Source organism: Mytilus trossulus, chromosome 10 (genome assembly GCF_036588685.1).
Source record: "Mytilus trossulus isolate FHL-02 chromosome 10, PNRI_Mtr1.1.1.hap1, whole genome shotgun sequence".
Taxonomy (NCBI): Eukaryota; Metazoa; Mollusca; class Bivalvia; order Mytilida; family Mytilidae; genus Mytilus; species Mytilus trossulus.
This window is the reverse complement of record NC_086382.1, coordinates 1,632,406-1,647,468: the sequence shown is the minus strand read 5'-3', so window position 1 is coordinate 1,647,468 and position 15,063 is coordinate 1,632,406. Positions and strand designations below refer to the sequence as shown.

The 15,063-nt window shown below is 34.3% G+C and overlaps 1 protein-coding gene across 1 annotated transcript; it reads right to left on the bottom strand.

The window, feature by feature from the left end:
* Positions 1-511: 511 nt before the first annotated feature.
* On the bottom strand, positions 512-7,733 carry LOC134686496 (uncharacterized). The gene is made up of 5 exons (XM_063546163.1): positions 7,637-7,733; positions 2,743-2,865; positions 2,116-2,243; positions 1,101-1,239; positions 512-534 (listed from the first exon to the last, which is right to left on the bottom strand). The coding sequence occupies exons 1-5, from the start codon at positions 7,674-7,676 to the stop codon at positions 512-514; spliced, it is 453 nt and encodes a 150-aa protein (XP_063402233.1). The 5' UTR covers positions 7,677-7,733.
* Positions 7,734-15,063: the final 7,330 nt, after the last annotated feature.

The following is a 15,063-nucleotide window of genomic DNA, read 5'->3' as shown; positions in this document are numbered from 1 at the left end:
TTTAAACAGTCAAAAGTTAATTTTGCCAAAGTGAGTTGCAACTCAAGCTTTATTGCAATTAAATCATTACCAAAGTTTAACTGTCTGAAAATGTGAGTTTAAAGTTTTGTGCGAAATATCGGGAAAATGAAAAGTTTAATCGGTATTGCTGTAATCTACATAACTGTTTTCTCAGGAGTAAGTAAGGGATCAACCATTTTACCTAGGGAAAAGGGGGGGTTTGTTATTTTATCTGATCAAAACGGGATCAAGTTTATTTAGTTTTTCAACGCTATCAATCATATTATTTTTTTAAATATTTAACACTATATGGTATGAAGAAAATCTGGAAACAATATTTTTTTTTATATCACCTGCTTGAGCAGATCAAATTGGGATCAGAATATCTTTTTGAGAAAACAAACTTGTTTTTAAGTTAAATGGTCGTACCATAATGTTTTGATCACCAGATACCTAGCTGTGTATATCTTAGATGATTTTTTACTTAAATAAATATGAGAATGATATAGTTTTACTCACATGATTCTTGTTTTGCTACAAAAGAAAGAATGACATTTCTAAAGTTTAATCGATATCGATCGTCGGGTTTGTTGTTTTGTTTTTGTACGCACGTATAGTGATTTGTTGTCATGAATAGATACATCTTATGAGGGTCAAGATGGGGTTTACAGAATAGAAAATATTCGGCAAATTGCAGAATAAAAAGCCAAAAGTATGACAATTAGAGGTAAACCGCAAAACAATGGGTTACTGAAATTTTAAAAATCGAGAATAAGCGTCAAAAAAGATTAAGAAAAAAGTAGGTAAAAGTAAAAAACTTTAAAAAGTTAAAGATTAAAGAAATGAAGGATCATACTCCACTGAAAAATCAACATTCAGCCATCGTCTGTATATAAGATTTATTTTCCAATTCATAATCTAACTATCTCTTTTGTTATTTCGGCTCTGATTTCGTTCAAACGTTTAGTACTGATGACTTTTTATGGCGCATTACATTCGTCTTATTCTGTTGTCAAAGTGGAGTCAATAATATTTTGGACGCCGTTACATGTACGTGATTTTCTTTTTTTAAATTTAACGTGAAAAATAAAGTTGCTTACAATACACAATGTTCCTCCACCTCCCACCGCAGCTTTGTTTCTTGTTTCCAGCACAAGGAAAACTACACTCTCGTCTAGGTCGTCTTCTGTAAACTCGCTTATTACCGCGGGAATTTCCACAAAAACATTGTCTAGAAAACTTAAATGATAAAATACATAAAAATTAGTTTCGTTCAAACAAGCACCATACAAAAAACAAAAACTATGTGTAACGTTACTGGAATAATTTAGGCCTAACGTGGAACCGTCTCCGATTCTTTGTGCCTTGGGAGGCTAATGTAGCGATCAATAGTGAGCGTAATATAGCGACTGGATTATTTGTGTTTGGGAAAAAAAGCCACTCCTCATTGACTCATTTGCTCCAAACTTCCGGGAACCAAATCAATATTCGACCGTCATTTCCTGAAGACTTTCTGGGCAATCTCCCCATTTAAATAAAATCAGTTATTTTAGGCAAACATGTTATCGCACACCCAACATATCAGATGGTACCAACGCCGGTATTTCCGTTCTGAGAAACAGACAACTTATTCCCTCCTCTTTTATACAACTTTTATACAACTACCTAAATTTTTAATTTCTCCTGTTCATTTCATTGTGCCGTTGATCTAAGAACTATTTTTTTCTTATGTTGTGTTGATTAACAACGGCTCCGTCATTAAATTCCCGTGACGTCATGGGACACGGAGTTTATGATTGAACCACGTGCGATTCAACGCTGAAAATGGATTTGGTTCTTTCAATGTCATTAGTTGCATGTCTATCACTGTTATATATTTAAAGTGGGTTTCTTTGGGGTATACGCGTGACGCGAGATCGCCGATTTTTTGCAAACGTGACACGTGAAAGTCAAATTATTGTGGCGGGTCACGGGAAATAACATTAAAATGAGAATTGCTTACGTACATAGTGTGAGCGGGATCCGGGGTCATAACACATCCCCCCAAATGAGACCCCCTTCAAAATAATCTGTAGGTCGAATCTGAACTATACTGAACACCGAATCTACACTAACCTGTACACCGAAGAAGCTATATTCGGAACACAATTTGGCACATTTTTGTAGCGTCATTTTTCTATCTACATGTTTCACATCTAACATTCGGGCTCTATTGTCAACAAGACATCCAATAAATTTGTAACCTATAAATATGAAATTGAAATTATTAATTTTCAAATTCTTAATTGCATCTGTGACAAGGTCACAACAAGTCATGATTACCAATTAATTGTTTCTCTTTTGAAAAAGAAAAAAATTAAGAAATTCATTTTAAATAAATGTATCTGGATTTTTTATGTTTATTGTACCAACAACAAAAATTTGTATTTACAGCTATAATTTAAAGAAGTGTATACATGATTCTCTTTTTACGTTCAATTTCGAAGTACAAATGTAAGTAAAGATATGTTTATTTGAGTCTTGAGTTTTTTTGTTTTACATTTGCCTTCATAATTATCCATATACTATAAAACAACTGAACATAAAAGATTGAGATTCAAGTAAAAAATATTGTACATATATCAAAACATTCGGGGAAAATAGATGATGAATCCTTCATTGAAAAAAGTCCTTTTCGTACTATAATAATGATGATTATCTTAAGCATTTGGATAAGTTGTGTTAAAATTCAAACATGTTTACCTAGGAGCCGTTGTGGTATATTAAGACGCACTTTATTTTGTTTGCCCCCTGAGTGTGAGCCTTCATCCTCGCCTGGACGTCTGTTACGATTTCTTCGTGAAAATACATTGTCAATGTTTACCACTGAAAGTAGAAAGGTATAACACTATAAAAACCAATTGTACATAATTGCTTGTTACAAGACTATCGCGGGTAAAGGATGTTCAATCCTAGGGGTTTTTTTTTGCCTTTTTTTTTGGTCAGATATTTGAAATCCTTTAGTTTTATCCATTTATTGCCCTTTTATTCTTCCAGCGTACCCCTACTTTTCTTTTAAACTTCTATTTAAAGGCTTCATAACGCCGTTTTGAAAATCTTATTAATTTAAAAAAAAGTAGGATTGAATTTGTAACATTGATGAGCATGTTCCAAGTAAGGAACTTCGTCAGAAATGTTTTGTTTAATTCATTCACATATAGTATTGGATCTGAACGAGGATCATAATCACCCTAAAAGTTAAAACAGTTAATGTACTTTAAACATGCAATGTTTTTGTAAAAACTGATAAAATCGTTTATCAAATACAAACATAAACATACTTCTTAACAGTAATGATATAGCATTTTTTACCTGCAAAACATTCTAGAAAGTTATAAATAGTTTTTATAAGTATCACAACTTCACACCGTTAATAATATTAGATTATTACATGGCAGTTTTTATATCAGAATGTGTTATCAGCCTTAGGTCATGTCATCAGTACAAGACATTCGGCAATCCTCGGTAGAATCGGCTCCTCTTGTGAGGGTACGGAAACGGCCGAGTTGAGACGAATGCAGTACGAGAATTATAGGCTCGATGGTTGTTATTGCCAAGGGACTTGTTTTCCTGTTTCCTGATATTTGTCTATCATTCTACTACTTCAATTTCATTGAAATCGGAACAATATTTTGTGATAATGAAAGTAATCATTTAAATTAATATGAAAGTTCCACAGTTGATATTGTAAATAAATTCATCATAGAAACTAGGATTAAATTTGGTACATTTGTATTTACGCCAGACGCGCGTTTCGTCTACAAAAGACTCATCAGTGACGCTCGAATCCAAAATAGTTAAAAAGGCCAAATGTTGTTTTTTTTTCTGGGGAACACAGTCATTGTAAAAATTACCATACAGTGAAACGTTCCGCTGAGGATTATTGTAATGTTAATATTGGGTAAACATAATAAATTATAAATGTGAAACATAAGTTAAATGTTCCCCTCAGGAATAGTTGAATGTTTTTCTGAAGAACTCATATAACATGTTACAATTTAGTAAAACGTTCCAGTTGGGAATATTGAAAAGTTCAACTGGAGAACACACAAAACAAGTTTCGCTTTTCTGAAATGTTCCCCTGAGAGATATTTTATTATTCATCCAGAGAACACATATTAAAAGTTATAATTAAGTGAAATGTTTCCCTTGGGATTAATAAAATGTTCATCTTGGAAAACCATAATACAAATTACCATTTAGTACATTGTAAAATGTTCTCCTATAGAACCTTGTAATGTTCCCCAGGATAGCACATAACAAAAGTTACCCTTAGTTAAATGTTCACCTAGTTTAAGGTAATATTGTAATGTTCATCTGGAGAGCACACACTGAGGGTTACCATTTAGTAGGGTGTTCTTCTGGGGAACACATAATACAAGTTACATTGTACCACTTAGTGAAATGTTCTCTTATAGAGCATTGTAATGTTCCTCTAAAGAACAGATAACAAAAGTTATATTTTAGTGACATGTTTCTCTCGGGAATATTGTAGACATCCTTTGGAGGACAAGTGATGAAAATTACAACTTTAGTGAAATGTTCCTTTGGGGAACACATAATAAAAGGTACACTAAAAGAAAATGCTCCTCTATGGAATACTGTAATGTTCCTCTGGGGAACAAATAATAAAAGTTACATTTTAGTAAAATTTTCCTCTATGGAATACTGTTAACTTCATCTGGAGAACAAGTGATGAAAATTATAAATTTAGTAAACTGTTCTTCTAGGGAACACATACTTATAGTTACCATTTTATAAAAGCTATAATGGTGTGCTTTAGTGGGTTTTCTTAACTTTTTTTTCTTGTTTTGTTTGTTTTCCTAATAAAATAACGGATATCATCTTGTCGTTTAAAGAACTTTTTTTTGGTAAGGCTCTGGCAAATATCTACTAAGTTAATTTTATTCAAATTCCATGTGCAAATGGTCATTTTGGATAAAAGGACATCAAAAAGTTACCTTTTTGTACCAAAGTTTTCAGGTAATATTATTTTACAAGATCATTTATCAATAATATAATTGTAATTTTAAAAGCTAGGTTAAATAGTTCTGATATCTATGCAATTTCAGAGGCGAAATAGTACAGATTAAATACTGTTTGATATATAAGTTTGTCTTTCTAAACACCAAAATGAAAAAAGGAGATCTAGATGTGGTATGATTGCGAATGAAACAGTTCTTCCCAAGAGATTTAATGGCACAGAATTGAACAACTATTGGCCACCGTATGACCTGTAACCATGGGCAAAGCCAATACAGCATAATCAGCTATAAAATGCCTCGAAATGACAGATATAAAACGGTTTAAACGAAAAGTCTAACAGCAAAATAGTGTACAGAAGGATGAAAGGAAAACAAATATGTAACAGCAACAAACGACAACTACTGAATAACTGGCTCCTGAATTGGGACAGACACTTAATTTGGAGTATAACATTTCGTTTAAGAATTGAATGCCTTTAATTGCAAATGTACCCCATGCAGGGACAGTACAGCATCTAGTTGCATTATAATTTTTAAGTGTAACAAGAAATATTTCGCTGAACTATATATGTTAAAAGTACTTATTTTTTGTGAAATAGGTTCAAGCAGAACATTTTCATTGATTTCTATAAAATACCTTCGTTTAAAACTAATATCACAGAAACTTATTACACTTTTTAAAAAAAGAAAATAATAATGGAACAAAACTTATTCAGCTGTGATTTTTGTTCCGGAGTTTTTTTCACATTTGGTTGAAAAATTAGTTCGGAACAAATTTTATAGTGATGGAACATATTTTCTGAGAAATAAGTTCCAGTGGAACATATTTCCTATGAAATTTGTTCCGGCGGAACAAATGTCACGCCGGAACAAATTGTTTGTTACATTTTCTCCTTATGACACAGTTCCTTCGATGCACTTCAAGGCAAATAAAATTAAATTCCATGGTTAAAATTTGTTCTATTATGATCTTAGGTGTCAAAGTTTCGCTGTTTTCATTATTCAATTTAAAAATAAGAAGACGTGGAATAATTGCCAATTAATGTAACAACTCTTGACAAGAGACGAAAATTACACAGAAATTAACAACTACAGGTCACCTTGCGGCCTTCAATTATAAGCAAAGCTAATACCACATTGTCAGTTATAAATGTATAATACATTTATATGATTTCAAACACCTATTCTTCTTGTATGTGTAAGAAAAAATATTTAAGTGTTAAAATCCTTGCCTTAGGTTAAAAGGATTTTCATATTCCTTTGAATAAACAATAAATATATTTTTTTTGTAATCTATGACAAGTAATTTGTCATAAAATTATGTAAATACAAACAAGTGAATATAATATTAATGAAATTATAACGTATTTTACAAAGTTTTTAAATATTAGGTCAAATATTTTTCTCTCAGGTTTTTATCGTCTAAAATTAATATTTCAATCTCTAAAAGGGGGTTGGCGAATGACAGCTTTTTCCCCCCAGGAAAACAATACAGAAATATATGAGTTATATTCATATTGTATTTGGAAAATTATAAATATATTTTATAATAATTGATATATATGTAGAACAGAAAGCAGGGAGGTGGATGATTTGCATGCCCCTCCATATATGTCTAAGTCTTTTAATTAATAAAAACGTAAACTTCTTAATTCTTTAAAACTAACATTACTAGAATTAGTGAATATAATAAGATGAAGTATGAGTCCCAATGTGAAAACTCTCCATCCAAGTCATAAAAGTGAACCATTATAGGTCAAAGTACGATCTTCAACACAGAGTCTCGACTCACACCAAACAGCAAGCTATAAAGGGACCAACAAATTACAATTGTAAAACCATTCAAACTGGAAAACGAACTGTCTTATCAATATTAAAAAATAGAAATGAGAAACACTGATGAACCACATCAACAAACGACAACCACTGAACATCAGATTCTTGACTTAGGACATGTGCGCACAAATGCAGCAGGATTAAACGTTTTAAAGTTACCAAAACCTTCACCCTTATCGGAAGCAATAGACTAGTGTAAAGCCACTTTGCACTTGAATATAGTACGTGATTTTATTTTATAAGATTAATAAATTAAATATTCCAGAATGTTTGTAACACAACACTTCTCAACAGCAACATACGTATAAACTAAAGTACATTCACGGGTTATGACGTTTTATTCTAAAACTTTAAGACATTTTATAACAAATCTTGCGCAGTGGAAGGGAAAAGATGAGGAGCGACGAATGAGAATTGGGTTGAATCGTCGAAGGAATGCATCGTTGCGAGGAACCAGTGCATAAAAAGGGATGAGGGAATAATTTCCGAAATAAAACCATTGGAAGGATTCAGTGAAAATTAAGTTAAAAAAGTTAATTTTTTCTGTAATTTCTTTTTACACATCAGTTAAAAAAGTTTGAAACCTATTATATCACTTTATTTCTTGTGTACATGTGAAGCCTTAGAACAATACAATTTTATTTTTTGTCCAAATTTGTTTGACAAGAATTAAAGCATTTTCTTGCTTGCACTTTTTCTTCCACAACAACTCTCAACACGCATTTCAAAAGCCCCCCCCCTTTTTTGTAATTGTAACAAAATAAATAAAAACTTACCAAGGAAAGCGAAGGAAATAAGAATCAGTTGACTATACATCCTCTGTCTAAATGCAACCTGAATTGATACAGCCTCTGCATGGGCCTTTTATATTACCTCACATTCGACTAGACAAAACTTGCAATATGTTACCAACATTCGTGGTTACCAATATGGACGAATTTTTACATTTAAATAAAAAAACATAACAATTAACGACGATTTATCAAAAGACAAAACAAAAAAAGACATAAAATCAGGCGTCAATGAATTACCTGAAATCACATTAAAGCATAATTATGATGAATTTGTTGCTATTTTGTGCATGAATCTGGTACCACACATGTGCCATTAGTGCAGTTTCTCAGACTCGTCTAGTCTGCTGCATATATAATATATACTAACCGAAACTTTATCTAAATATTGTTTATCAATTACAGTATGCAAAAAGTAGGGATGAACAATAATTGAAAATAAAACAATTAATTTACCTAGTACAAACTATTTATAACCAAACAATGACAAAATACATGACACAACAGTGCGTATCGGTCACTGTCATTAATTAGACAAACAATACAATGCATTCATTGATAATTAAAATACTTCAGAGCGGAAGGCACACGGTATAAATTATATATTATAAAGAAAAACGAAAAAAGGAACGTTATATAGCCATTTGAGAGCGAGTAAAAATGTATAATATATAGATATAGGAAGATGTGGTGTGAGTGTCAATGAGACAACTCTCCATCCAAATAATAATTTTTAAAAATAAACCATTATAGGTCAAAGTACGGCCTTCAACACGGAGCCTTGCCTCACACAGAACAACAAGCTATAAAGGGCCCAAAATTATTAGTGTAAAACCATTCACACGGGCAAACCAACGGCCTAATCTATATAAATATGTACAGTTAGCATGCAAATACTAGTAAGGTATATTGCCGAGGATCACGTGCACTAGGAGAATATAACGGGCTACCTTGGGGTTTGTTATAATGACCGATGCTTCAATCGTGGCTAACATGTAGGGTCTGTCGATTTTCAATTACATTGTACATGTAGGGCTACCTCGGAAGTTTTTGTAATAGCGATGCTTCAATCTTGGCTAGCATGTAGGGTTGTGTCAAAAGTTCTGTGATAGGCAGATGTAGCTACTTCGATCATAACTTACATGTACTTTGCTGTAGGGCTGTCTCCGAACTTTTGTTTAGTGATACTTCAATCTTCGCTTACATGTAGGGCTTTCTCGCAAGTTTTGTAATAGCGAGGCTTCAATCTTCGGAAACATGTAGGACCGTCTCGGAAGTTTTGTAATAGCGAGGCTTTAATCTTCGCTAACATGTAGTGCTGTCTCGGAAGTTTTGTAATAACGAGGCTTTAATCTTCGCTTACATGTAGTGCTGTCTCGGAAGTTTTGTAATAGCGAAGCTTTAATCTTCGGTAACTTGTAGGGCTATCTCGGAAGGCTTCAATCTTCACAAACATGTAGTGCTGTCTCGGAAGTTTTGTAATAACGAGGCTTTAATCTTCGCTTACATGTAGTGCTGTCTCGGAAGTTTTGTAATAGCGAAGCTTTAATCTTCGGTAACTTGTAGGGCTATCTCGGAAGGCTTCAATCTTCACAAACATTTAGGGCTGATTTGGACGTTTTGTAATAGGGAGACTTCAATCTTCGCAAACATGTAGGGTTAAATGTGGTAGATAAGATAATAATTTAGAAGTAAATAAAAGAGTACATAATACACCTATTTCCAAAATAAGAAATTAACTTCAAATATTTTCAAAGCGGTTTGTGTTTGTACCGGCCGACAAAGCAGCCAACAATGTGGTTGTGGTATGACGTAAATACTACACGGACGTTCTTAAGAATGAAATTTTAAATTCATCTACATTCAAGTCCATCCGCTTCACAGAGAGTAATATAGTAAACAAGCATATCACAACCACATCAAAGCTTAAGGCTTCTTCTGAACATTTGAAGGTTCCTACTATGTATTGGCTACCTAAACTACACAAAAAACCATTTAAATATCGTTTCATCTCGGCCTCTAGTAAGTGTTCTAGTGTTATCTGTCAGTGCTCTTAACTAGTTCATTAACTACTATTAAAGAGCTTATCATAAACTATTGTAATAAAATATATGAACATAGTGGTATAAACCATTTTTGGAGTGTAAAAAAATCTTTGGATGTTTAAGATAAATTACGGGCTTCTGATGGTCCTTTTGATTCTGTTAATAGTTTTGATTTTTCTTCTCTTTACACTACACTTCCACACTATCTTATTAAACAACAGTTTTCCTATTTAATTAAATGGTCGTTTGGTAAAGCTGAATGTAGATATATTTGCTGCAACTCATTTAAAGCCTTCTTCTCTAATGAGAAAGGTAAATATTCTAGATAATTTATACTTACTTGAGGTGTAATGAAATGATTGAAGCTGTTAAATTCTCCTTGATAATATTTACGTACTTTTCGGCAACAAAATCTATCGACAGATTGTAGGTATCCCCATGGGCACTAATTGTGCCCCTTTAATAGCAGACTTGTTTTTGTACTGTTACGAATTACAGTTTATGACTAAACTCAGTAAAGATCCGTCGAAATTGCATTTAATTGATAAATTCAACAACACTTACCGTTATCTTGATGATATTTTTTCGTTAAATAATCAACAATTTTCTCAATATACTGCTGAAATTTATCCCAAGAAACTCACTTAAAATAAATTAAATGTATTCGGTAATAACTGTCCTTTCCTGGATTTAGATATTTCGGTTTTAAACGGGAAACTACACACTAAAATTTACGACAAAAGAGACCATTTTTCATTCCCTATTGTTAAATTTCGATTTTTCGATGGTGATGTTCCTTTGGCACCATCTTACGGTGTTTATATTTCACAACTTGTTCGCTATGCCCGTGTCTGTTGTGACGTTTTTGATTTTAACGAACGCAACCTATGTATTACTGGTAAATTATTAAACCATAAATTACTTAAAACCTTTACTAAATTTTTCCATAGATATAAAGATTTGGTTTTGAAGTTTGGTTGTACCTGTAAAAAACTTATTTCAAACGGGATAGCACATCCTCATTTATACGGAAATGTTGTTAACCGTGCCCGGAAATGATCCATGTAAACTTGTTGCTCCTTTAAATAAACTTATTATAAAAGGTTACCTATTCAACACTGTAATAAGATCATTGGATATTGTTTTTATTGGTATAAATATTGATGTTGTTATCAGTAGATTAAAAGCTAACTAAATATTACTAGTATGTTATATACATATATACATTTTCATGGATCTACAATCTGTTGATACCTGTAACTTGGCATTGCACATGGTCATGTTTTTCTCTGGCTGTGTATGGCGTCTTTACACTAAATCCATTGTATGTTGGATGTGTACGGATTGATTGTTCAGTCTTAGAGGCATGATTTTTTTATTAGTTGTTAGTGGCTTTGAACTAGCTGTCAGATAACTGCGAGTACTCTCAGATCTATTCATTGTGTCTTTTTGTGTCGGGATGTATAAGTACCCGGCCACGTCCACTTGTATTTTTTGTCTATCTGGTGAGTTAAGCCTTTTTCAACTGATTTTTATAGTTCGTTCTTATGTTGTACTGTTATACCACTGTCCAAGGTTAGGGGAGGGTTGGGATCCCACTAACATGTTTAACCCCACCACATTATTTATGTATGTGCCTGTCCCAAGTCAGGAGCCTGTAATGCAGTGGTTGTCGTTTGTTTATGTGTTACACATTTGTTTTTCGTTCATTTTTTTACATAAATAAATAAATAAAGGTAATTTTCTCGTTTGAATTGTTTTACATTGTCTTATCGGGGCCTTTTATAGCTGACTATGCGGTATGGGCTTTGCTCATTGTTGAAGGCCGTACGGTGACCTATAGTTGTTAATGTTTGTGTCATTTTGGTATTTTGTGGATAGTTGTCTTATTGGCAATCATACCACATCTTCTTTTTTATACTATCTCGGAATTTTTTTTTATAGCAAGACTTCAATTTTCGCAAACATGTAAGTGCTATCTCGGATATTTTGTAATAGCGAGGTTTCAATGCCTCAGAAATTTCTCTCGTTAAAATATAAAACATTTTTACATTCACGAGCGAATCTTACAAGTTGAGATATATAAACACCGTAAGATGGTGACAAGTGAACGGCATCTTCTAAAAATGGATAATTAACGATCATAGGAAATGAGAAATCATCTCTTTGATCATAAATTTTAGTATTGAGCTTTCCGTTAATGATAAAGATATCAAGATCGAGAAAGGGGCAGTGGTCATTGTTAGTATTAGCTTTATTTAAAGTAAGTTCAACAGGATACATTTCTTTAGTATTTATACTGAAGTCGTCATTATTTAGAGCCAAAATATCATCCAAATATCTAAAAGTATTATTAAATATGTGTATCAGATGTTGTTTCGATGGGTCTTTGCTGATTTTTGTCAACTCATAGCAATACAAAAACAGGTCCGCAATAAGTGGTGCACAGTTAGTCCCCATAAGAATTCCGATAACCTGACGATTTGCGGCATCTCTAAAGCGAACAAAAATGTTAACCAGTAAAGATGCAAGTGCAGATATAAAATCAAAGCATGTCCAATTGACATAGTTTTTGTTTTGTTAATTGCTACTAAAAAATGACCCAAAAGAGTTTTACCATAAATATTTACATTCTGACTTTTTAAATGCCCATATTAGGTGTGGGAACTTTTTTTAATGAGAATGGGAGGCAATATGGTATACAGGGTAGAAAAATCCAAACTTTTATCAGATTCAAAATCACCAATATAAGCATGCAATTTATCAAGTACTTCCAACGAGTTCTTGACATTCCAAAAGTAATTAATTCCACTGTTTTTGAAGGCCTTACTTCAACAATTTATTTTCAGGTTTTTGATTGTACCAAGTGTGCTGGTAAGAAGAATAGATAATTTAGTAGTTGAACAATGGCTTGAAGACGAAATAAATCTATATTCTTAAGGTGTTTTGTTTAGCTTCGGAAGCCAATACATACAAAATGTAGTTGGGACTTTCATTGTTTTTTGTTCTGCTTGTAAAGCGGTAGCTAAAAGTGTATGTTTGTTACAGATGTCGTTTTCTGAAAATGGTGTCAGTTGTAATGTTGGTGAATTGGTGATTTCTTTTTGTAAAACCTCAATGTAAAAGTTGCGTCAAACAATAATAATATTATTAGCAGCTTTATCTGCCGGGACAAAAAAAAATCCTTGGTTAGTTCTTTTAGTTTATGTTTGATACGAGAAATAGGTTTATTGTGGTTATTATTAAGTGTAAAATGTTCTTTACAATGCTGAATACGTATATCAACTATGTTCATTACTGAATACAAAAAAAGAGTCAAAAGATTTTTTGTCAGCTTTTTCCCTGTTTTATCCATTTTGAACAGTAGGTACGGAGTGATTCGTGGATAATATTACGATACTTATTTCTATAAGTAATTGACGGGGGAAGATGTTTAGGTCCGGTGTATGTTTATATGTTGTTTTAATCCCCTCAAATTGTCTCAGGCAGTATAACTTTGATTGTGAAGTGTTTCTAATTTATGAAAATTGTCACATAGCTAGATTTGAGGAGAGCAATAAAAAGAAAATTGTAAAAAACGAAGGATTAAGGTAATAACGAAAGACCTAGTATGTTTGTGTATGATTAACACATTTGTCGTTCTTGATATGGTTATAAAGGTACAAATAACACATACATGCACCAGTACATAATTCTACTTGATCTGTTTTGAGTAATAAATGACTGATGTTGGATCTCTTAGAAAACATCAGTATATTAGAAGTAGATTATGTATACAGTAATCGCCTGTAATGATATCTTTATTTAGTCGAATTCTCTTCAATTTTTCAGCCTCATTAGTTTGATGAGTGTAGATTGGATGATAGCGTAAATGATTGCATGTGGTACCTCAGAGCTGGCATGCCAGTGAAGGTGACCGTAATCGATGGATCAGCACTATAAAATTACATAGGGTAGTTTGCAGTACTGAGGTATTAAAATGGGGACTTTACGTAAATTTTTTTTACCGAGGGTATAGTTTGACGGCCTAGATGGTCGAGAGACCCGCGGTAGCCTGTCCGCGTCTAACGTGCGGCTTCCCGATGAAAATTTCACCCACGTAAATTTTTTTTACCGAGGGTATAGATTGCCGGCCTAGATGGTCGAGAGACCCGCGGTAGCCTGTCCGCATCTAACGTGCGACATCCCGATGAAAATTTCACCCTCGTAAATTTTTTTTACCGAGGGTATAGTTTGACGGCCTAGATGGTCGAGAGACCCTTGGAATCCTGTCCGCGTCTAACGTGCGGCTTCCCGATGAAAATTTCACCCACGTAAATTTTTTTTACCGAGGGTATAGTTTGCCGGCCTAGATGGTCGAGAGACCCGCGGTAGCCTGTCCGCATCTAACGTGCGACATCCCGATGAAAATTTCACCCTCGTAAATTTTTTTTACCGAGGGTATAGTTTGACGGCCTAGATGGTCGAGAGACCCGCGGTAGCCTGTCCGCGTCTAACGTGCGGCTACCCGATGAAATGTTCATTCGTAATTTTTTTTAACGCGGGCATAGTTTGACGGCCTAGATGGACGAGAGACCCGCGGTAGCCTGTCCGCGTCTAATGTGTGGCTTCCCGATGAAAATTTCACCAACGTATTTTTTTTTTACCGAGGGTATAGTTTGACGGCCTAGATGGTCGAGAGACCCGCAGTAGCCTGTCCGCATCTAACGTGCGACATCCCGATGAAAATTTCACCCTCGTAAATTTTTTTTACCGAGGGTATAGTTTGACGGCCTAGATGGTCGAGAGACCCGCGGTAGCCTGTCCGCGTCTAACGTGCGGCTTCCCGATGAAAATTTCACCCTCGTAAAATTTTTTTACCGAGGGTATAGTTTGACGGCCTAGATGGTCGAGAGACCCGCGGTAGCCTGTCCGCGTCTAACGTGCGGCTTCCTCATGAAATGTTCACCCTCGTAATTTTTTTTTACCGAGGGCATAGTTTGCCGGCCTGGATGGACGAGAGACCCGCGGTAGCCTGTCCGCGTCTAACGTGCGGCCTCCCGATGAAAATTTCACCCACGTAATTTTTTTTTACCGAGGGTATAGTTTGCCGGCCTGGATGGTCGAGAGACCCGCGGTAGCCTGTCTGCGTCTAACGTGCGGCTTCCCGATGAAAATTTCACCCTCGTAAATTTTTTTTACCGAGGGTATAGTTTGACGGTCTAGATGGTCGAGAGACCCGCAGTAGCCTGTCCGCGTCTAACGTGCGGCTTTCCGATGAAAATTTCACCCACGTAAATTTTTTTTACCGAGGGTATAGTTTGCCGGCCTGGATGGTCGAGAGACCCGCGGTAGCCTGTCTGCGTCTAACGTGCGGCTTCCCGATGA

Bases quoted from the DNA above. Each gene is read 5' to 3' on its own strand.
- LOC134686496 (XM_063546163.1), bottom strand. From the start codon at position 7,676: ATGTATAGTCAACTGATTCTTATTTCCTTCGCTTTCCTTG. The intron at 2,866-7,636 runs GTAAGTTTTTAT...TTCTACTTTCAG, and splicing joins TATTTCCTTCGCTTTCCTTG to TGGTAAACATTGACAATGTA. The intron at 535-1,100 runs GTAAGCAACTTT...TTTCTTTTGTAG, and splicing joins GTGGAGGAACATTGTGTATT to CAAAACAAGAATCATGTGAG.